Raw genomic sequence first — 22,721 nt, forward strand, 5'->3', positions numbered from 1 at the left:
CCTGAGCCGAAGGCAGTCGCTTAACCAACTGAGCCACCCAGGCACCCAGTACAAATCAAATTTATTTTGACTTATTACATCACTTATTACGTCATTATAACTACTACTTATGACAAAGCACATACCATAAGTAAGTGTCCTCTGCAATATGATGTTAAGTAGCTGATTAACTGTAGACAGCGCTTGGGTTTATGACGTGTGACAATATTCTAGCAATAGGATTAGACGACGCGCATGGAGCCGCCCTTCCACCCCCTGGGCGCGTGGGGGCGCTCGAGACGCGGGGACGCACGCAGGCCCGCCCCCGAGCCCCGGCCGGCGGCGCGCGCGCGCGCGCTGTGCGCCGGCGCACGCTGGCCCCGCCTCCGGGCCCGCCCCCCGCTCCCCGGGCCCGGCCCCCTCCCTCCGCCCTCCAGCCGGCGGCGGTTGTTGTTCGGCGGCGGCGGCCGCAGTTCGGGTGCAGCCTCCGGGCCGCCCCCCCGCCGGCCGGTCCGCGCGCGCGGCCATGGAGCTGGAGGTGCCGGAGGAGGCGGAGAGCGCCGAGGCGGGGGCCGTGACCTCGGAGGCGGCCTGGGCCGCGGAGAGCGGGGCGGCGGCAGGTAACGGTGCCGGACCTCCCTCCCTCCCCGCTCCCCGAGTGGGCCCGCCCGGCCTCCCCCCGCCGCGGCCCAGTGGAGCCGCCCGAGCGCCGGAGGGGCGCCGGGACCCGCCGCGGGGAGGCCGGAACGTTCCACTCGGGGGCGCTCGCGGGGGGGGGGAGATGGGACACACCGGGCGGGGGGGCTCGCGGGGGCGCCGCCCTGCCCGGGGGTTCCGGGGGCGCGTGCGGGGCCCGGTTCTGGGAGGCCGTGGGGCGAGCAGCCCCCTTCGGAGGCGTGCGAGGAACGCGGATCCTCACCTCGGGGCGGGGCGGGGCGGGGGGGTGAGGCCACGCGGTGGGTGGGCGCGCTGCCTCCGGCTGAGGGCGCCTGGGGACGGCATCCCACCCAGTCTTGTTGGGGGGGGTGCTGCTCTCCGTGTGTGGGACGGTGCAGCACCCCCGTTCTGGGGAGCGGCCATGCTTCCGAGATGGGCATGGCCGGGGAGGTGACACTGTCCCAGATGTGCCTCTCCCTTCCTGCGCCGGCCACCTTGCTGGGGTCAGCTTCTTGGGATCCCCCCTGTGGGCACATCTGGGTGGTGAAGGGCAGGAGTTGCGGGGGAGGGGGCTGGGGGGTCTTTGAGGCCATCTGGGCCAGCCTCCTGACTATCCCATCTCTCTTCGTGGGAGTCACCAGACCCGGCTTCTAGTGCACTGGCCATTCATTGCCTTTCTGGGCCTCAGTTTACCTCCTTATGACAGGAGGGGATTGAGGACATGACATCTCGCCATGCTTTTAGGGCCAGGGCTCTCTCTGCAGGCAGGTGGGGGAAAAAGAGTCACCCCCCTCCCCAGCCTTCTCCCTGGACACTGGAGGGCGACTGTTGGTGTGTAGGGCACTGTTTCCTCCCTCGCCCTCCGGAACAGCAGGTGTGAGGAGCGACGTGGCCCGGCCCAGCTCCCGGCGGGCTCCTGGCCGGCTGTGCATGGGCAGCAGCAGAGCTGGGCCGCTGCCCAGAGGAATCTTCTCCTCCAAGCTTCCTTCTGGGTCACATTCTCAAGCTTCCAAACAGAAGTTTCCGGATCTGCAGGATCCTCTGCTCTCATCAGGCAGCCCTCGCTAGCAGAGGCCCTGCAGACACCCACACGGGCATCCGTCCTCCTTCTCCCCCAGGCCTCCTGAAGCTTCCTTGGCAGGCGGGATATGCTGTGTGGCTGGGGGGGGGGGGGGGGGGATGGGCGAAATGTCTGGAGAGAGAGAGGGGCCAGCGAGCTTCCCCCCCACCCCCTGCCCCGGGCTCTGGAAGGCTTCTGCCGCTTCTGTCCCTACTGCCATCTGGAAGCGCTCGGTAGATGACCTGCTTCCTTCGACCATCCGGTTGCCTCGCCCTTGTTCTTGGCTGGGGATTGGTGCCCTGGCTTGGCTAGCCCTAGGCGTGGTTCCGGGACCCAGCCACGCTCCTTTATCAGACCCCTGACCTCCACCATCAGCCCTCCAACTGGGGCTGGTCAGAGACAAAACAGCCCAAGACTCAGTGACCACAAGAAAGCCGCATAGCAAACATTTATTTTATTAGGGACTCAGTGAGCCAGATGAGGGCAGATAAGGTCCCAGGCCCAGCGGCAGCTGGGTCTAAGCATGGGGGCCTGGAAGATAAGGGGCCAGCCCCGACTGCCTGTCACCAAAATCCGCAGAAATCTAACTCCCCTGGCAAATCGTTTATCTCACTCACTCTAAAATTAAGAGCTGCTGCTCCCTTTCCAAACTCCTTTCTCCTGATGTAAATCCTAAGTTTGGGTGAAAACCGTCCAGGCTTTTCCTGCTGCTCATAGAAATGTAGAAATCCATAAACATGTCTGCTTATTTTTTGCCAAGATGGTTCCATGCCACACCAGGGGCTCTCCGCCTCGGCACTATTGACGTTTTGGGCTGGAAAATTCTGTTCTGGAGGTAGCTTCCTGGGCACTGGAGGGGGGCTGAGCAGCATCCCTGGCCCCGGCCATTCAGTGCCAGGAGCACCGCCCCTGAGTTGTGTTGACCATAAATGTCCCCATGTGTGGAGACACAGTCACCCTAGATGAGAACCTTTGGTCTCACTCTGTTATCCCATAATTTGGGTTGCTTTTTATCTGCAATAATCTGAACTTCCCAGCCCCTTGTTGGTATCAATTACTTTCTTCAGAGAGAGTACGGGGCCATGGTTAAGAGGGGGCAAAGCCCAGTTATACTGCCTGGGTTCCACTCAGTTGCTGTGTGACTTTGAAGGGCAAATGCCTTGACTTTTCTGAGCCTCTGTAGCCCCATCTGTAAAATGGGGTGATGTGTATACCTGCTTGGGGCTGGCTACGACGAGCCTCACCCGAGTTAGTGTGCGTCAGCATGTTGAGAGTGCTTGAGGAAAGACAGCCCGTTTTAGGCACCAGCCATTACTAGTTCAACCAGCCTCCTGCTGAGGACCATTCTGGCTGCTTCTGGAATCCACCTTTTGCTGTTACCAGCGATGCTGTGGTAAACATCCTTGAACATGGCCCCTAACTGTGGCGCTTTGACTTCTAGCAGTTGAAGTCCCTGCTTTGGAATGGCTGGGCCGTGGTGAGCCACTTGAAAATTGTTATCTGATGCCTACTGGCTTTCCAGAAAGGTCTGGCAGGGGCCAAGAGAGACCCTCGCCACAGTGTTGCCAGCTCTGAATGTTACCAGCCTCCTTAGTTTTGGCTAGTGTGACGGAGGTGAAATGATGTCTTGGTGTTTAGAATCTGGTTACTTTAAATGCCCTGATCTTTGCTCCCAAGGCCTGGTCCAGAAAGGGCCGGATGGAGTTCTCCGCTGGCTTTTGGGGGCTTGGATGCATTCACGGGGCCAACTGTTGGGACCTGTGATCTGCCTGTGGGCTTTTGGCCTGAGCTGTGGTCTGGTTTTCTGAGCCATTTCCCTCCTGTCCTTCCGACTTGCATGATATCACAGAACAGTTGGCTTCATTCCCAGCCCCCCCCAGCCCCCTCCCACATCTAATCTGGTGGCAGATTATGCTGGTTTTGTCTTCAGAATGGACCCAGAGTCTGCCTACTTCTTCCGTATTCTCTGCCCCACCTGGTCTAGCCCCATCATCCATCGCTGGCCTGATACCCCGTCTCTTCCTTGCTCCCTACAGCTCATTCCAGAAGGTTCCCATTAAAAACTGACTTAGGTCCCACCCTTCTCTGCCCATAGCCCTCCAGGGCACCCACCTCCCTGGATGACCTGCTCTCCCCTCCTCCCTCTTTCCCCCTCGCCCACTCTGCTCTGGCCACACAGGCTCCTTTGCTGTTTCTCCCACCCACCAGGCATGGTCCTGCCCCAGGGCCTTTGCACATGTGCTCTCTGTCTAGAACGTTCATCCTTCATATCTGTGTTGTTTGCTTCCTTAGCTCTTTCAAGTTTTTGCTCAAATATCTCCGTCCCAGTGAGGCCTCCCCCAACGTTGCGGGAGGCCTGAAGGATGGAAAGGAAGATGGCGCAGCCCAGGCAAAGACCTGGTGCGCTTGAAAAACAGCAGGGGCCCACGGGGCTGGGGTGGGGCATTGTCTTCGGAGGCCTCCTCGGTAGTTGTGGGCTAGTGGTCCCTCACCCCCTTGTTGCCTGTGAGCTGTGTCCCTTGGAGGCAGAAATCTCCCAGTTGGAATTCTGCCCTGGATGCTTCTTGGCAGTGTGACACTTTTACCTCTGACGGTTCAGTCCCCTCCACGGAGAGGCCTTGGGAGCTAGACTGCTCGGTTCACATCCCAGGTGAATCCTTGGCCAGCTAGGGGGACACGCCGCCTCGGTGTCTCCATCTGTGAGATGGGTCTGATGCGTGTACCTGTCTCATGGGGCTGCATCAGGCGGACGGACTTGCAAGCCCTGAGAAGTGCCCCTGGCAGGTAGCCAGCTCCGTGTGGGTGCTGGGAGTTTCCCTCCTCGGAGGGACAGGTGAGTTCCAGGGGGCCACATGTGGTCTGCTGTTTCTGTGCAGAACCTGGAACAGTTACGGATCTGCTATCAGACTCCGGGTACACAAGGACACCCGGGTGCTTCTTACTTCGTCCTCGAACAGTGCTCATTAAACCTTGATCAGGCACCTGCCGTGGACCAGCGGGGGTTCTAGGTGCAGTGACCTGGGCCACTCCCTCGCGGCTTTCATGGCGAACAAGTAAACAGATAGGATCAGGGGTCGGCAGCCTGGACCTTTGGGGCCAAGGCCTATCCGTCCCCAGTTTCTGTCAATGAAGTTTTATTCCCACACCGCCACACCCACCCACTCACATGTTGTCTGTGACGACTTTTGCTTGTAGACCTTATGGTCTGCAGAGTCAGAAATACTCACGGTCTTGTGCTTTATGGAAAATGTTTGCCATCCCCTGAGGAGAGCGTGCTGGTCAGTGGTGAGCGCGTAGTGGGGACAGGAACAGTCGTGGTGATGCCAGTGCAGGGCTGGCTGCAGCTGGGGTGGTCAGGGAGGAATGCAGCCACGGGTCGAGTGTGCCAGGCAGAGGGATTAGCCTGTGCAAAGGCCCTGAGGTAGGAACAAGCTTGATTCATTTGATCCAAGGAAACAAAGTCCATGTTTTGGGGGACCCTGAAGCAGGCAGGGCCAGTCATGTGGGGCTGTGGCGGGGGGGCCCTGGCCCAGTACTCTGGCCGGTTGGTCGGGAAGGACCTTCCCACGGCAGGTGGCAGGTGAGCTGTGCTGAGCTAGGCTGGGGGCCTGAATGGAGGCTGTGGGGGTTGAGGAGGGTGAGGGAGCCGCGGAGCCCAGTAGGGATTGGCCTGTGCCCTGGAGCTGGTGGGGGGGCGGTGGGGAGGGCCCGGGAAGGAGCAAGTTCCAGCAGGCTCATGCTGATGTAGGAGGGGCAGGCTGGGTCTTGACCTTGGTCTTGACCCGGGGCTGACCCTGCCTTGGCCGCAGACACTGTGCCTCTGAGCAGGTGAAGTTCCTGCTCCCCATCTCGGCCCCTCTCAAGGTGAGGGCAGGGGGGTCCCAAGGATTCAGGGGACAGGAGCAGGGCGAGGCCTGCGGCCTCAGGGTAGTGCTCACCGAATGACGGCTCTGTGACGTTGGCTCCGGGGATCTCGGGCTCCCAGGCCTTCCTGCCCACACCGCCTGCCACTGTGGCTGAGCCTCGTGTCACCACTCGTGACAAGGCCGGTTGAGACCCCACTGGGGATTGCCTGCCGTTGCCAGCTGGACTGTCCACGTGTGGGGATTAGAGACGTGGGGGATTAGAAAATCACCGCCCTGCACCCGCTCCTCCACCAAGCCACCCTGGAGGGCTTCGGGTCCAGCCCGAGGGGCCCCACGTGCTCGAGCCAGTGTGAAGGCATTTTGGCTTCGGTTGGAAAAAGGAACCACCAACATTTTGTCACAGTTGCTTTCTGTCTTGTGTGTGCACCATGCACACATTTCTTGGCCTTTATTCTGGATGCGTGGGGTTGCCGTTGAAGGTTTAAGGAAGTGGGGTGCGGTTCGGGCATTTGTGTATGAAGGACACCCCAAGGTGCGCTTGGGCTAGTCAGTCCCCTTCTCGTTGCTCATCCCCATTCCCACATTTAATAATTCACATCTCAGAACTCCCTTTGTTTTCTGGGAACTGGGTAGTTGTATCTTTCCCATATCCAATTGGTCTCTCAGGTCTTTTTCTTATTTATTTGTGGAAGCTCTTTATATATCATGAAAGGTTTTTGTTTTTGTTTTTAATTTATGACACAGCGTGAGTAGTCTTTTCCCATCTTCTCTTAAAACGGTAATTAATGCCAGGCAGGTATCTTTCTATTTATGTGGTCAAATTTATCAGTCTCTCCTTTTATGGTTTCTCAGTTTGGTGTCACGGATGGAAAAGTGTTCCCTGTTCTGAGGTTATAATTTTTCTAGTACCTCTGTAGTTTCACTTAAAAAAAAAATCCTTTAAAGTCTTGCTATATTTGGAATTTATCCTCATACAAGGTGTTAAGAGAGTTTACTGTTCCATGTTTTTTCAGGTGGCTCAGGGTTGTCCCTACTCCACTTTCTGGATAATCTGCTTTCCTCCCCGATTTGAGATGCCACCTTCATCACATACCAGATTCCTGCACGTGGCTGGTCTATTTCTGGACTTTCTATTCTGTCCCACTCATCTGCCTGGTTCTTGCAGCGGGCAAGTCTGTAACTACAAGTAATAACATGTTTCCTTTAAAAAAAACAACAATCAGACCTGTGGTCAGGAGGAACGGAAGATTTCTGTTTCCTGCTCTCTGTTTCTAGGAGCAGATAACCACCATTCCAGGTGGTTTTCTGTGTTCATACCTACCTTTTCTTTTTTAACATCTTATTTTGAAAATTTTCAAGCCTGCAGGAAAAGTTGCAGGCTTACTGCAGCATTCGGCCCTTAGCCGAGATTCACCAGCTGCTGACACTTCACCACGTGATGTTATCTTTTTACTGAACGTGTATTATCGTGTGCATGCGTGTGTGTGTGTGTGTGTGTGTGAGAGAGAGAGACAGAGAGAGAGAGAGGTGCTGCGGGTCATTGCGAGTCAGCTGCAGACATGATGCCCCTCTGTCCTAATACATGGGTGTAGCCAGTTCCCCATCATTCCCAGCAGTTCTGTCCCGTGAAGTCTCCGCGCACACGGAGTTCGCGAATACTGAAACAGGCCTCCTGCAGGAACACAGGGTTAGGTCCCCGTGAGCCTCTGGTCACGACATTTTCAACATGGAACTTGTGTCACGTGTGTGTGTGTTTCTATTTAGACTTTTTGTAAACTATGTATTGTTGATTCACTAACACTGAACTCAGGGCAGCCGGCGGAAGCTGGTCTAACACGTGTGTTTTCTGAGGCGCATCACGCACAGCCTTCTGGGCTCAGGAGCCCCAGACCATGGCAGCTCTACGCTCGGGGGCCGCTGTGGACACTGAAAATCACCGACAGAAAGCACAGACATTTAAAACATGTCCCTCAGTAGGCCATGGAAAGGGCCCTTGTCTGTAGTACAAGAAAGAGAGACCTGAAGGCAGAGTGACCTCTGCTGGACACATGGGCGGGAGGTGACAGATTTTTCACTCCCCTGGTGTGTCTATGGGTGACCTCGAAAGGCTCAGGAGTATTGATTTGGGGCTGCAAATGGCCAGTGGGTAAATTTGCAGGTAAGGGATCTGCGAATAAGGAGCAACTATGTATCCTATAAGCAAGGATATTCTCTTCGCTAAGTGCGGGGATCAAGTTTAAGAAGTTTAAATCCGGTCCACAGTCAGGATTCACGTTTTATCAGTTAATCCAAAATTGTCCTGGATGGCAGTCTTTGTCCCCTCGGTGGGATTCAGTCCGGGATCACACTCAGACCTGGGGCAGCAGGTCTCCCAGGGCCCCGACTAGACAAGACTTCCCCCAGGCAGACGTGCGCTCTGTGGACCCGGCCCCACCACCTGAGGCCTTCCACCTGAGCCGTTGTGAGTGAGCCACCCCCTGCTCCAGTCCCTTCAGTGCTGGCCCTCTGCCTGCCTCTTCAGGAAGCCCACCTGATGCTCTCCAGCCTTGGGCCCTGGACTTTGGTGGGAGGCCTGCGTCTGGCATGGACATGTGTGTAACCGTGTTTGTGGCGAGGGTGGTGAAAGTTCTGGAATCTCCTTTCTCTTTTTCTTGAATGCTGGGACTTTGGAAAACGGTCTACTGGCCTAAGGCCTGCTAAGTTCTGGATTAATGGCCACCCTCCCCCCGTCCTTTGCAAGGCTTCCTGTTTACTACTCTGGAAACGCATTTGCTTTGTGCAGTGAGATTGAGGTGGGGGGAGCAGGACAGATCTCAGGATGGGGGAGGAAGGGTAGGCCGCTGGTCAGGGCTCTTCCCCCGGAGACTGCCCCCTGCCTCCATTCTCGGCACCCCCAGGTGTACCTTCCCCTCCAGCCACACCAAACCCTTTCTTTGCTGTTCCACAAAGGCATCCCATCTTGTTTCCACAGGACCTTTGCATGTGCTCTCTCCCCCTTAGAATGCCTTTGCCCTTCACTTCCCTCACTGGGTCCGTCCATGTGGTAGTTTGTGTGGGCACCTCGCTCTTCTTCCTGGCTGAGTGACGTTCTGTAATATGGATAGAGCGTGTTTTGTGTCTCCATTTATCTGTTGACGGACACTGGGTTGTTTCCACTTTTTGTCTGTTATGGATAGTGTGTCCACGAACAGGCGCAGGCAGGTTTTTGTGTGGATGGATGTTGTCATTTCTTTTGGGTGGACACCCAGGAGTGGAAGTGCCGGGTCGTGTGGAGACTCTAAGTTTAACCTTTTGAAGAACTGCCAGACTTATCCGCAGCAGCTGCCCCACTTTCCATTCCCATCAGCCGTGCCTGAGGGCTCTGATTTCCCTCCATCCTGGACATTACTCGCTCCTGTGTGTCTCTTTGACTCTGGCTGTCCCGGTGGGCATGAAGTGCTCTCACTGCGGTTTTGATCTGTGTTTCCCTGACCGATCAGTGATGTGGAGCGTCTTTTCATGGGCTTGTTGGCTGTTTGTACATCTTCTGTGAAGACATGTCATGTTCAGACCCTTTGCTCATTTTTCATTTATTTTTCTTTTTATTGAATTGTAAGTGTTCTTTATGTATTCTAGATACTATTCCTTTCTCAGATCTGTGATTTGCAAATATTCTCTCCCATGCTGTAGGTTGTCTCTTCACTTTCTTGGTGGTGTCCTTTGATGTGCAAACATTAAAAAATATATATTTTATTTAGTTATTTTTAAAGTAGGCCCCATGCCCAATGTGGGGCTTGAATTCACGACCCCAAGATCAAGAGTCGCATGCTCCACCAACTGAGCCAGCCAGGCGCCCCAAAGTACAAACGTTTTTAATTTTGAGGAAGTCCGGTTTATTTTCCCTCGGTTGCTGGTGCTTCAGTTGTCATATGCAAGAAACCATGGCCTGACCCAACGTGATGAAGACTTAGGCCTATTTTCTTCTGAGAGCTTTATTGTTGCATCTGTTACATTGGTTTAGATTTCTCCTGCGTTTTGAGTCACTTCTGCATATGGTGTGAAATAGGGTCCAACTTCATTCTCCGTGCGTGGAAATCCAGTTGTCCCAGCGCTGTTTGCTGAGACTCTTCTTTCCCCTTGGAGTGGTCTTGGCAACCTTGTCAAAATCCGTGGACTGTGGACGTGTACGTTTACTTCTGGGTTCTCACTGACGTATTCTGGACCACTCCCTGATGTCTCTGTCTGTCTTTATATGCCAGGACCACACTGTCTTGGTTACTGTGGCTTTGTAGTCAGTTTTGAAATGGGGAAATGTGAGGGGCACCTGGGTGGTTCAGTAGGTTCAGCGTCTGACTCGGTTTCGGCTCAGGTCATGATCTTGGGTTCAGGGTCGTGAGATCAAGCCCTCCGCGCTCAGCGGGGAGTTGGCTTGAGGTTCTTTCTCTCCTTCTGCCCCTCCCCCCTCATTCTCTCTTTCTCTTTAAAATAAATAAATAAATCTTTAAAAAAAAGAAATGGGGAAATGTGAATTTTCTAACCCTGTTCTGCATTTTACACTTTAACGTATTCAGTTTGGCTTGGCTCTTAGTTCCTATCAGTGTAGCTCAGAGCCACCATGTTCTTTTATTTTATTTTTTTTTCAAAGATTTTATTTATTTGACAGAGAGATAGCGAGAGAGGGAACACAAGTAGGGGGAGAGGGAGAGGGAGAAGCAGGCTTCCCATCGAGCAGGGAGCCCGATGCGGGGCTCGATCCCAGGATGCTGGGATCAGGACCTGAGCCGAAGGCAGACGCTTAACGACTGAGCCACTCAGGCGCCCCCACCATGTTCTTTTAAACCCGTATAATATGCCACTGTGCACACGCTAGTCACTCATTCCTGTTGCTCATCAGCTCCTTATTGAGCACTTACTGTCTGCCAGGCCTGGGGGAAGCCCATCGCCAGCGGAGCCCAGAAGGAGCACAGGAAGAGGCCAGCACCCAGGGGTCAAGGATTCCCACCCTCTCCCACTCTCCTGAGCTGCGCGGGTGGCATGGATATTCATTCAGCAAATGGATCAGACTCCAGCCTTGGCCTGGCCTCCAGTCGTAGTAGGGGCCAAGGTGGATTCCGGGCTTGCCTCCAGGAAACCCCCAGTCTGGGAGCGCCTGGAGACAGACCTTCATCTTAACAGGCCACACGTGGGTCCTCACAGTGACAGTGGCAGCAAGGCCTGTCCCATCCCTGTCCTCATCTCTTCTTACTCTGTTCCAGCCACTGGGGCCTCTGTGCTGATTCCCCAACTCTGCAGGCACAGTCCTGCCCCAGGACCTTTGCACTGGGTCCTCCTTCTGCCTGGGAGGCTCTGCTGGCTCTAGCACGGCTGGTTCTTCCCCATCTCCTTCCCTCCGTGTGCTTGTGGCTCAGGCTGGAGCCTGACTGCCCGGAATCACGTTCATCCATTCCCACTTTTTCCTGGGTAACCTCAGGCCAGTGACCTGACTTGGCCTCTCGGAGCCTCGGCTCAATGTAGGTAGCCATAGTACCAACCTCACAGGGCTGTGGGGAGGGTTTGATGAATCACACGTAGGTGCACCAGATGGTGCTGGCCCCACATTCAGCTGAAGTCAGCTCTTTGTTACTGTGTCCACATTCCTGCTACTTTCTAGCCGGTCGCTGGAGCTGACTGGAGCGTCAGAGTTGGTGGCTCAGTGGTTAGAGACAAAAAGCAGGCTGTGCCCGGAGGCTCCTGCTCCCCCATTTGCCTCCTGACCCAAGCCCTTAGTACCCTGGGCCCCAGACCTTGTCGTGACTCCCGTTGTCACCACCAGGGAGAAGGGGGCAGGTGCTGGTGTCCCTGCCCCGTGCCCGGCACAGGCCTCCCTGAGCCGTAGCGGTGAAGCAAGATGTGACTCCTGCCTCAGGAGGCTCCTGGCCTCTAAGAGAGCAGCCCCTGGAGGACCAAAGGCATAAAGAGGAGGTTTGAACTGAGCAGGGGTAGGAGTTATGATAGGGGGTTGGAGAATGGGTTAGGGAGCCGTCTCAGCCAGGCGTGCAGGGAGGGTCTCTCTGAGGAGACTTTTGATCCAGGCCTGAATGGTGAAATGGGGAAGAGCATCCTAATCAGAGAAGTGTGTGCAAAGGCCCTGGGGCAGGACTGTGCCTGGCACATGTGAACAGTGAGGAAGCCGTGTGGCAGGAGTGCAGTGAGTAAGGGCAGAAAAGGTGGAGGGTAGGGCAGGGAGGCCTTCTGTGTAGATATCCCCCAACCCACTGTCCTTATCTGTGCTCAGGGGCCATGTGGAAACCCCAAGCATATCAGGTAGCTATTGCTGTGAAATAAATTACCCCAAAATGTAGTGGCTTTAGACAGTGGCACGTTTACTATCTCATGGTGTCCGTGTGTCCGGAACCCGGGGGTGGCCGAGCTGGGGGGTTCTGGCGCGGGGTCTCAGATCCCGGTGTCTGTGTGTCCGGAACCCGGGGGTGGCCGAGCTGGGGGGTTACGGCGCGGGGTCTCAGATCAGGGTGTCTGTGTGTCTGGAACCCGGGGGTGGCCGAGCTGGGGGGTTGCGGCGCGGGGTCTCAGATCAGGGTGTCTGTGTGTCCGGAACCCGGGGGTGGCTGAGCTGGGGGGTTACGGCGCGGGGTCTCAGATCAGGGTGTCTGTGTGTCCGGAACCCGGGGGTGGCCGAGCTGGGGGGTTGCGGCGCGGGGTCTCAAATCAGGGTGTCTGTGTGTCCGGAACCCGGGGGTGGCTGAGCTGGGTGGCTTCAGTGCAGGGTCTCAGATCAGGGTGAAGGCAGGCCTCCTGCCTCATCTGAAGGCTCGACCCGGGCTGGAGGAGCCGCTCCTGAGCTGCTCCCTCATGTGGCTGGTGGCAGTTGTCCTCGGTTTCCCAGGCCACTTACGTGTCCTCACAGCATGTGACCACTTGTCCCCCAGAGAGCAATCCAAGAGCAAGGGAACACAGCAGTGTCTGACCTGTGTTGGAACTCACACGCTCTCACTTCAGCCGTACCCCATCGGTCACACCCACAGCTGCTGCAGAAGCATGTGGATACCAGGGGGCCCGGCCCACTGGAGCCCGTCCTGGAGGCTGGCCACCCCAGCGGGCAGCTCGCTTCGCTTCGGAGCCTCCCTCTCTCATCTGCAGAATGGGGCAGTTGTGGCCCTCTCCCCACAGGGTGGAATGCAGCACCAGCGAGAGCTTGAGCTGAGCAGCCAGCCCATGCCTGACGCAGAGGGACCCTCAAGGTGCAGGGGCCCCTGTGGTAATCCCAGAGCCCAGCGGGCATCAGGGGCCTGGTTCCGGCCTGGCTCTCCGCCAGCTTACTGGCCCTGCCCCACTCAGCCTCCATGTAAAACAAATCCGGCCCCCTGGGATTCTGGAAGCCTAGACACGCCCTGCTGGGTAGGCTGGCCCACACTGGGAAATTACTGCCGTGTTGAGAGAACGCCCAGCCCCAGGTTCCCACCGTCCGCCTAGAGCCTGACGGGCAGACACCTGCATGAGTGACGAGCCCCGGGCTGAGGGGTGCCTCCAGCTGAGCAGCCCTGGCTTGCCTCGGTGGCTCCTGGCATTTTAGAATTCAAGTGCAGTGTTGCAGCCCAGCCCTGGCTTCCGGGGAGTAAAAATATATCTGGGAAGAAAACTGGGCCAAGAAACCTCACACGTTGGTCCTGAGACAGCGCATGATCTTCCATCGGGCACCTGCTGGGGCGGGGCTCCTGTGCTCCTGCCCTCCTGTCCTCCTGCCCTCCTGTCCTCAGATCTGGCTCGTCCACAGGCCCCTTCCCCTGTGGAGGTCTGCAGTTGCATGTCCAGCGATGGCCACCTGGTGTCCCCTTGAGGAGCCCCCATCCCCCACACCTAGGCAGAGTGCTGCTGGCTCCAGGGTTGGGTGGGGAGCCAGGCCTCAGGCTCCTGACCTGCAGGGTCCTGCCCTGGGACTTTACAGGGGACAATCAGGCACCTGCGGGGGCAGGGGGTGTGCTGGGAGGACAGCAGCACTGACAGGTGGCCCCCAGGTGCAGCCACACTTGAAGCTCATCACACCTCTTCCGTTAGGTCAGGGCTTGGCAAGCTTGCTGTGAAGGGCCGGATGGTCTCTGTTGTAAGTGTTCAGTTCTGCCATTGTAGTGCAAAAGCCATGGTAGAGATTCATACATGAGTGGGCGTGGCTATGTGTCAATAAAACTTTATTTATAAAACAGACTGTGGGTTTGGTCTGCAGGGCAAGTTGGCTGGCCTGAGTTATATTAACAAATCTCTCTCTCTCTCTCTCAAATAAAATCTTTTAAAGTGGGGGGAGGGGCCTGGGTGGCTCAGTTAAGTGTCTGACTCCTGGTTTTGGCTCAGGTCGTGATCTCAGGGTTTAAGATCGAGCCCTGTGTCAGGCTCCATGCTCAGCGGGGAGCCTGCTTCTCCCTCTGCCTCTGCCTCTGCCTCTGCCCCTCCCCCTGCTCATGAGCGCTCTCGCTCACTCTCTGTATCTCTCTGTCTCAAATGAATAAATAAAATCTTAAAAAAATATATCCCTCTCCACACACACCTTTGTTCTTCCAGCGGTGTGAGTTAGGCTGCTGTCTGAACATGAAACATCCTAATCGCACTTCTTTGAGCCTCAGTTTCCCTCTCTGAAGAAGAGAGATGAGAGGCATTGCCCAGCACAGGCCTGGTGGGAAGCTCATGGCCTTGCTTCGCATTCAGCCCTTCATCAGATGTCCAGGTCAGGGACCGTGTGAGAGCTCCATTCCCCATGCTCTTCCCCTGAGGCTCCCTCCTCCACACAGCCCTCCAGGATTTCTCCGCGATGCGCACTGAGGTCGGCTCTGTGCCTGGGAGCTGGTATGGGGGTCACTGAGAGAGACGGGGAAGTGGCCTGTCCTCCGGAGCTCTCAGTGGAGCCAAGAGGGCTCTGAAGGTGGCGTGGCGTGGGTTCCAGAGGGAGCTGCCAGGAGAGGCTAGACCTGGAATCCCTGGGTCCCAGGATGGGCTCGGGGAAGGCATCCACTGAGCAGAGAAGAGGCGGGGAGGAGATGTGCCTGGCTCAGGGCCCACGGTGTGAAGGAACCTGAGCAGCAGAGGACCCGACCGGCTGGGCGGGGGGATGGACACTGGCGGGTGACCGCTCATGTGCTAGGTCTGGGGCCCCAGTGTCCGAATCCATGAAAGAGGAGCAGTCTCCGTCTGCCCCTGTGATGGTGTGGGTGACCCCGCGCAGAGCGTGCACTGCATGCCGCGAGCTCGGCAGAGCTGGTGCCGGCTTGGAGAGCGCACGACCAGGAGCGGGTGTGCCTGGGGCAGTGAGGCAGAGCGAAAGTCAGCAAATGCGGGGGGAGCGGCATGGAGCTCTCATGCTGGGCCCAATACACAGGGTGGTGGTGGGGGTCACACAGGTGACCAGATGGCTGCAGGACATGGGGCCGGGTGCTTGGGAGCACCGTCGGGAGCAGCAACTCGGCCTGGAGGGTCCGGGAAAGCCGCAGAAGGGCTTGGCGAGGAAGTTTCTGGTTGCTCGTGAGGACAGGTCAGCTTGGGCTGCCTTGAGCCAACCTGGGAGCCAGCCCTTGTGGGCGGAGTGGGTCTGCGGGGTCCTGGGACCCCCTGCAGCTCTGCTGCCTTGAGCTGGCCCAGACCTCTGAGCCTCAGTCTCCCCAGCTGTACGGTGGGTCCAGTGACCGTTGGCTTCCGCGAGTGTTAGAGGTTGGATGTGGCTTTCAGGACGCCAGCCCCGCACTGGGAACGTGTGCGTGCGGTAGGTCTTTGCTGCGGGGAACTGCAAGCAAGAGCAAAAGTAGACAGGATAGCACAGTTAGGTATGTTTTTTATCCTGGAATGTTTTAAATACCTAGAAAATACTGACACCCACATCCTACCCGCCCCCTGTCATCCCACACACCCCCACAGCGGCTCCGGAGTCCGTCCCCCCACCGCACACCCCCATGGCGGCTCCGGAGTCCGTCCCCCCACCGCACACCCCCACGGCGGCTCCGGAGTCCGTCCCCCCACCGCACACCCCCACGACGGCTCCAGAGTCCGTCCCCCCACCGCACACCCCCACGGCGGCTCCGGAGTCCGTCCCCCCACCACACACCCCCACGGCGGCTCCGGAGTCTGTCCTGGGCACTGTGGACACAGGACCAGATCATTCTGTGGGGGCCTCCTGAGCACTCTGGGGGGCCGAGCAGCATCCTGGGCCCCACCCCCTCCATGCCAGGAGGCCCCCAGGCGTGACAACCACAGACGTCCCCAGATGGGGCAGGGCTGCCCTGGGTGAGAGCCACCTTTATGTCACTCCCCTCCGCCCTAGTCACTGTCCCTGCCTCTGGGCCTCCACTGGTCCTTCACGGGAGACATTTGCTGACCCCTGACTGAAGAGAGAAACAAGAAAAGATCTGTTTAACCTGCTGGTGTCTTTTATGTTATGTTGTGCTTTTCTGGGTGCTTAAAATCTTTTGTTCCTAAGCATCATGTTTAGACAATGCCAGACCCTCCAAAGCATTTCATCCCACAGCAGGGCCCAGCAAGCAGGAAATGCTCAATGCTCACAGTTTGGAGTGAGCGAGGGAGGCAGGGAAGGAACAGAATATTCTTTGGGAAATTGGTTATTAAGGAAAATTTGTAATTCCTTCTCTGACACCATTCACTGTTCCAGGGGGATCAGAGTGAAAAATGCAAACCTGTGAGAGGGAAAAACTATCCAAGAGGAAGAAAACAGCTTTGTGAATCCCAAAGCCTTGGTTTGAGGCTTGCCTTCTATTTTGAAGTTCTAGGCTGTTGCTGGAGTCCTGCTGCTGCTGAGGCCCGCGTGGTTGCCCAGAGCCACGGGGAGTGTTCTCCTCGGGCTGTGGGGTCAGAGCCGGGATGGGTTTCCCTCGTGTCCTGGGGGTAGGGGGCTGGGGGCCAGTCCAGCCCTGCTTTGGACAGGGGCAGCATTTCCCACGGTGTCTCCAGTCCTTGACAGAGACGTGGATCGAGCACCTACTACGTGCAGGGCACTGTTCTGCTCTGCACCTGCCACCTCCATGCATCATCTTGCGTGTGTGCCCTGCCCTGGGCATCTGGCCACATCCGAGTGTCCCTCCTCCGTGGCCTCTGTGTCGGTGATGGGCCCACTGTGCGCCTGACCGGGCCCCGGGCTTCATGTCCTCCCCAGTCCTCCCCTCTTGCAGCTGGGTATCTCCTTGTCCTGGCTGTCATCCCTCTGGGGTCTTTCCCAAATCCATGCCCACTGCTCCATCCCAGCGTCCCCCACCCAGCTCCGTTCGACCTGGGGTTGCTGCGCTTGGACCGCGTGCCAGGACAGGGCCAGGTCGGGGGAAGCAGCGTCAGCAAGACGGTCTGGTCTCTGCTCTACTGGTAAGGAGAAAGGCGATAAAGCAGTTAGCTTCAGACAGTGACGTGTGTCATGAATAAACAAAACGGGCGTGGTAGAGGGTGGGAGGAGGTTAGGGGTGGGAAGGGACAGTCCCCCTAGGAGGTGCTATTCAAGCCGAGACCTGAGTGATGGAGGAAAGCAGCCTGCCACGGGCAGATGGAGGGAGAGTGCATTCCAGGCAGAGGGCACGGTGAGTGCCAAGGCCTGAGGTGGGAACGTGCCTTCTGGAAGGTATGCTGAGTGAATGTGCGTGAATCCCGTGGCACACTGGTGCTCCGTAACGTCTGCTATTCCCCCTGTGATCACTCACATTCCTTGGGCAGAATCCACTCAAAAAACGCGTTTCTCCTAAGCTTGAAAACACCTGGCGGCCGAAGTCAAAATTCACCTTTAACCTGGAGGGAAAAGTTTGCGTGTAAAGAAAATTTTCCACTGTACAGAAAAGTTGAAAGAATGGGACAGTGGGCGCTTACTCCGTACCACTTGGATCCTACCGTTGACATTTTGCTGTGCTTACTTCATGCATTCCGCCCCCCCTTACCTCCCTCCGTCCACCCCTCTGTCCACCCGTCCCCCCACATCCCCTCCCTGCTCTGGGGATTTAGTGCCCCTGGAGGACAGGGCATCTTCCCAGTGTCTGTTAATTGGAAAGGGCCATCGACATTTGACAGATAAAAATTAATCCAAGCGTGAAACTAGGGAGAGGCAGCCGCGTAAAGAGCAGGGGGTGGGTGCAAAGGGCAGAAACTCCCAAATTCAGCCTCAGCACTCGTGCTGCATGACCTCGGGTAGGTCACCGGCCACCTGCTCTGCTCTGGTTAGTTCTAACGGTTGGCCAGTTGGTTCTCCTGGGTTTTCTGAAATGTTGTCTTTCTTTCCAACCTCCGTTCCTTCTCTTTTCTTGTCTTACTGCACTGGCCGGCGTCCCCACGGTAGTGGTGGCTCTCGGCTGCACTCCTCTTGCGGGGAGCGTCGCGTGTCTGCCGTGGGTTTTCGCTTTATTCTGTTTTCAAGCAAAGCAGTTCTTCTCCCCCATCAGCCCATTTCTGTTTGTTTCTCTAGTTTCTAATAGTTTCCAGACACGAAATTTGTGTTGAATTTTGTCGAATGCCTTTCTGGATTCTGCGATGTGATCATAGGGTTTTTTTCACTTTCGGCCTGGGTGTCTTCAACCCCGTTTCGCTGCCTTTGGAATGGTGGCTGCAGAATAAGGTCGTCAAGTCGGTGGAGCCTGGCCCCTCTGGCCTCCGTGTGGGGGACAGCGTGACCTGGGCCGCTTGTACCCTCACTTTGCAGCACTGCCTGCCAGAAGGAGTGGAGCCTGGAGAATGTTCTGGATGGTGCGCATCGTTGGGCAGTGGTTTTGCAGCTAAAGGGATTCGTTTTTGAGATGTGTTCACGTACCATAAAATTCACTCTCTTGGGGGCGCCTGGGTGGCTCAGTCGGTTGAGCGTCCGACTCTTGATTTGGCTCAGGTCAGGATCTCAGGGACGTGGGATCGAGCCCCACGTGGGGCTCCGTGCTCAGCAGAGAGTCCACTTGGGATTCTCTCTCCCTCTGCCCCTCCCCCAGCTCATGCGCTCTCTTGCTCTCTTGCTCTCTTTCTCTCTCTGTCTAAACTAAATAAATAAATCTTAAAAAAAAAATTCACCGTCTTAAAGTACACGATTCTGTGGGTTTTACTACATTTGCTATGTTGTGCCACCATCACCACTGTCTAGTTGGAGAACATTCCGTCAGCCCAAAGGAAACCCCGTCCCCATCAGCGGTCACTCCCCGTCCCCCCCAGCCCGCGGGCCCCCACGAGCCCCCTTCCCGTCCGCGGATGAGCCTGTTCTGTGCGTGTCACCCACGTGGACTCACACCCCGCGTGACTTCTGTGTCTGGTTCCCTCCCTGAGCGTTGTGGGCTCGGGGTCCGTCCCCGGGGCAGCGCGTGTCTGCACCTCATTATTTGTATGACTGAATAATCCAGGCTTTGAATATATTTAGTGCTTTTTTGAAAGTAAGGAATTTAAGGTGGACAGAGGAGTTAAAGCTCTTATTTCCTTCCTCCGCCCCCGAAGAAGTCCCTGGTAATAGATCCTTACGTTCCTTCTAGAAACGCTCTCCACGTGTCGCCGCGGTACCTGCTTCCGTCAGCTGTACTGGTCACAGACCGCCCAGAGCTGGGTGCTTGAGAAAACGGCTGCGGGTTCGCTTGCGATTCTGCCCCTGGCTCGGCTTCGGCTGCAGTCCTTCTGCGGCCTCGCCCGGGGTCGGTCACACAGCCGTGGTCAGCAGGCGGCCCGAGACCCCAGAGGCTCCCGCACCGCAGCCGGGGACCGCCCGCCTGTCTCCAGAGCCCCGGGCTCAGGGTTCCCGGAGGGCGGAGTCGGAGGCCGCCAGCCTTGCCCGCGCCCTGCGGTGCCCTCGGCGTCCCCTCGGTGGCGCTCTGCGGCTCAGAGCATCACGTGGCCGCAGAGAACCGGCCGTCTTCGCTCGGCCACGGGAGCCTTTCTTCCTGTTCGGAGACAGGATTTGCAAGTGCGGCGCCTGAGCGTCCTGGCGGGCCAAGGCTGACCGGGGCTGAGGGTTGGCACTGCCCCCCAGGGGTTCCCAGCGTCTTCGCAGGCTGCCCGCAGGGCTCTGCTCCGGAGGCCTGTGCCGCGGGAGGCCCAGGGCAGCCCGAGCATCCCAGCTGATCAGGGAAGTGTGTGCGGCTGGGCCTCAGCACCACTTCCTGGCTTCTCGGGGCTGCTGGCCCTGTCTGCCACGGCCTAGTGCTTTCTTGCTGGCTCTGAGTCACGGGGAGCCGGCGCTCTTCCTGGGCCCCAGGCAGTCCTGCTCTGGGCAGGGGCCCCACCCTGCATGGAGCTGACAGGCCTCATGCCCCTCGTGTCCAGTGGGGAGTCTGCACGCAGAGAGCCCTGAAGGTGTCTGTCAGGGGGTGACTGAGCAGACCTGCTCTCCCGGTAGTGGGAGAGACATAACACGGAGGCACCGGGTGCTGCCGAGTGCCTGGGAGACCAGAAGGCCAAGGAGGTGAGGAGAGTGACCTCAGAGGGGCTGTTTTGGGCGGAGTGGTTGGAGGACACCTAAGAGGGGGTGACCTTTGAGCCAGGTCTCGGATGAAGCAAGTTAGCAAACCCTGCAAGTGTCTTGGGAGTGGTGTTTGGGGGGGGGGGGCGGGGCAACCTGTGCAAAGGTCCTGGGGCAGGGCCCTGCTTGGCATGTTGGAGGAACAGCGAGGAAGCCTGTGTGGCTGGAGCAGAGTGGGGGAGAGGGAGGAGGGGAGAGCAGGGAGGGGACAGGGGCAGGTCCTACAGGGCTTGGGGACCTCAGGGAGGACTTGGGCTTTTCCCCCAGGGAGGAGGGAGTCCTGGAGGGCTATGGGTGGAGCAGGGCGGGACCTGACTGGGGTGATCACGGGCGCCCTCTGGTGGCCGCTGCGGGAAGAACGGACTGGGGTGAGGGCGGGACTGGGGACCAGGGTGGAGGGGACTGTGCTGGTCCAGGTGATGGGCCGAGAGGGTCGGGGGCAGTGGGCAGATTTTGGACGGATTGTAAAGGTACGGTGGCTGATTCTGCTGAAAGACAGATGGTAAGGCTCCTCCCTGGGTCCTGGGGACCCACAGTCCTTCCTGAGCCCCGTCCTCCCTCAGTTTCCACGTCAAACAAATGTGGAGGAGCAGCTCCTGCTGAAGCTCACATGCGTGCAGAGGGGAGAGGAAAGGGTGTCTGTCTGTCCATCCATCAGTCAGTCAACAAACATTGGTAGGTGCCTGCTAAGGGCAGGTCCAGCCCTGAGGGAGGAGGCCCTCTCCCGTGGGTAGGACAGATGTTGGTGTCATTGTCGCCCGGAGGGACAGGACAGGGTCTGCAGGGTGGGGCAGCAGTCCGATGGTGGTGCGGGGTGGTGGGCTAGGGAGGGGGAGCCCAGCTCTGGAGCCCTAGCTTTGGTCACCCACAGGGGCACAGACCAGAGGAAAGCTGCTCAGAGAGGTGGAGGGACTTGCCTGAGGTCACACAGTGGTGGGCCACAGGGGCTAGCTCCGAGGTCAGGGAGCAGGGGAGGCAGGGGATGGCCCCCTCACCCCGAACGGTCTGGGCCCTGGCCACCCCCTGCCTTCCGCCCAGCGGCTGGCACAGCTGTGCCCCGCCCGGGGCAGGTCTTGGCCCAGTGTGAAGCACTCTCTCCCTCCCCAGGCTATTTTTAAAACTTAATTTCCTCAAAAATGGGGTGGCTCATTCAGAAGAGAATGGGTCACGTCTTGGGCTGGGAGGAGCTCGTCGTGGTGTGGCCTCCTTGGGCCTGGCCTGGCTGGTGGGAGCATAGGGCAGGGCCACGGGACCTCCAAGCCCACCCGCCCTGAGCAGCCACCACCCTCTGAAGATGCACCAAGGCCCTCGAGGGCCCGGGGCCATGGTGTTTGAGGGAGCAAGGGGGTCGCTCCCGGGCATCATGCTGCGGCCTCTTCTGGCACGGAGCCCAGGATATTCCAGGTGGGAGGACGCATCTCTCCCTTTTATTAGAGAGCGTGTGAGTCAGGCAGGAGGAGTGTGGCTGTTGCAGGGACCCTGGGCATGAAGCAGGTGACCTTGAGGGGTCCCAGGGCAGGGCAGACCCGGGCAGGACCTCATATCAGAGGCTGGTGTTGGTGTGGCCCGAGCACGCAGGGTGAGTGGGGCTGGGAGCCGCCAGGCTGCCCCCGACAAGCTGGGAGAACTGGGAAGCTGGTGGAACTGTTTGTGGGGGGAGGCCTGGACCTCGGGGCTGGGCCTGCTTGGGCAGAGAGCCCCAGGGTGAAGGGCTGGGGGCTGCAGAGGTCACAGGTAGGCACGGTTGGGTGGACTTCGGGCCCAGCGGCCCCAGGCTGGCCAGGAAGGGGAATGCCAGGGGCCCCCAAGCCAAGTCTAGAATGTTCTGTCTACTCTACCGCCGGCCTCTTTCCTTCTCTCTTCTTCCTCCCCCCACACCCCAGACGTAAAACCAACAAATGTTATGTCAGCTTCCCAGCATCTTCTGCTACCTGCTTGCTCAGGCCAAGCCTCAGGATGGGCCCAGGTTCATCCCTGAGGCCAGGGCGCCCAGGTTGGGAGGTCCCACACCCACACCCGTCTGTGGGTGGGCGCCTAGGGCCTTGGGCAAGTGACCAGTGTTGGCTCTGACCTCTGGCTGGGGTGTCCTCTGGTGGGCCCTGTGGCCGTGACCCTGGCATCGGCCAGTCACCCACCCAGCCCGTTTCCCTGCCTGGACCATCGCCGGCATCTGGGTGAGGCACAGGGCAGTGGTGGTTACACCTGAAAGAGGACACCGTCCCCCACCCTGCCGACCCCAGCCTTACCCATGGTTCACAGTCCTCTTGGGTTCGTTTTTTCCATAAGTATAATTCATACACCATAATTCACACTTTTAAGCTTACAATTTAGTTTTTCACGTATTCATAATGTGGTGCACATGACCACACTGATTCTAGAACATTCTCATCTGCCTAAAGGAAACCCCATTCCCATTAGCAGTCACTCCCCAGTCCCCAGCCTCTGGCCCTATCTGGTGTTAGAAGTGGAGCAGGTCCCTCCTCTGCTGGGCTGAGACGGAACCCGGACCCTCACCTGGGACTCCCGCTCCCCCGGCCCCGTGGTGCCTCCCCCGATGCCCAGGCTGGGTCCTCGGGCCTCTTCCCTCCCCAGCCGCTCCCTTCCCGGGCAGCCTTGTCCACTCCCCCCCCCCCCCCCGCGTCTATGGCAGGACGACGCCCACAGTCCTGTCTCCAGACGGGCCCTCCCCTGAGCTCCAGACTTGGGGGTCCAGCTGATCCTGGAGGTCTCTTTG

General features: G+C 57.9%; 1 protein-coding gene across 4 annotated transcripts in view; it reads left to right on the forward strand.

Annotated features, from left to right (window-relative positions):
- The first annotated feature begins 401 nt into the window (after positions 1-401).
- The window catches only part of PIP5K1C (phosphatidylinositol-4-phosphate 5-kinase type 1 gamma), a 51,917-nt gene continuing 29,597 nt past the window's right edge, over positions 402-22,721 (forward strand). For 2 of the 4 annotated variants that reach the window (XM_036116074.2, XM_036116075.2), the window contains exon 1: positions 403-599. In XM_036116074.2, the coding sequence (XP_035971967.1) occupies positions 506-599 (94 nt within the window). In that variant the 5' untranslated portion in view covers positions 403-505. Of the gene's footprint in view, positions 600-19,878; positions 19,931-22,721 lie in introns of those variants that run through there. The other 2 variants (XM_036116073.2, XM_036116077.2) reach the window with 2 other exon arrangements.

This window comes from Halichoerus grypus, chromosome 1, assembly GCF_964656455.1.
Source record: "Halichoerus grypus chromosome 1, mHalGry1.hap1.1, whole genome shotgun sequence".
Classification (NCBI taxonomy): Eukaryota; Metazoa; Chordata; class Mammalia; order Carnivora; family Phocidae; genus Halichoerus; species Halichoerus grypus.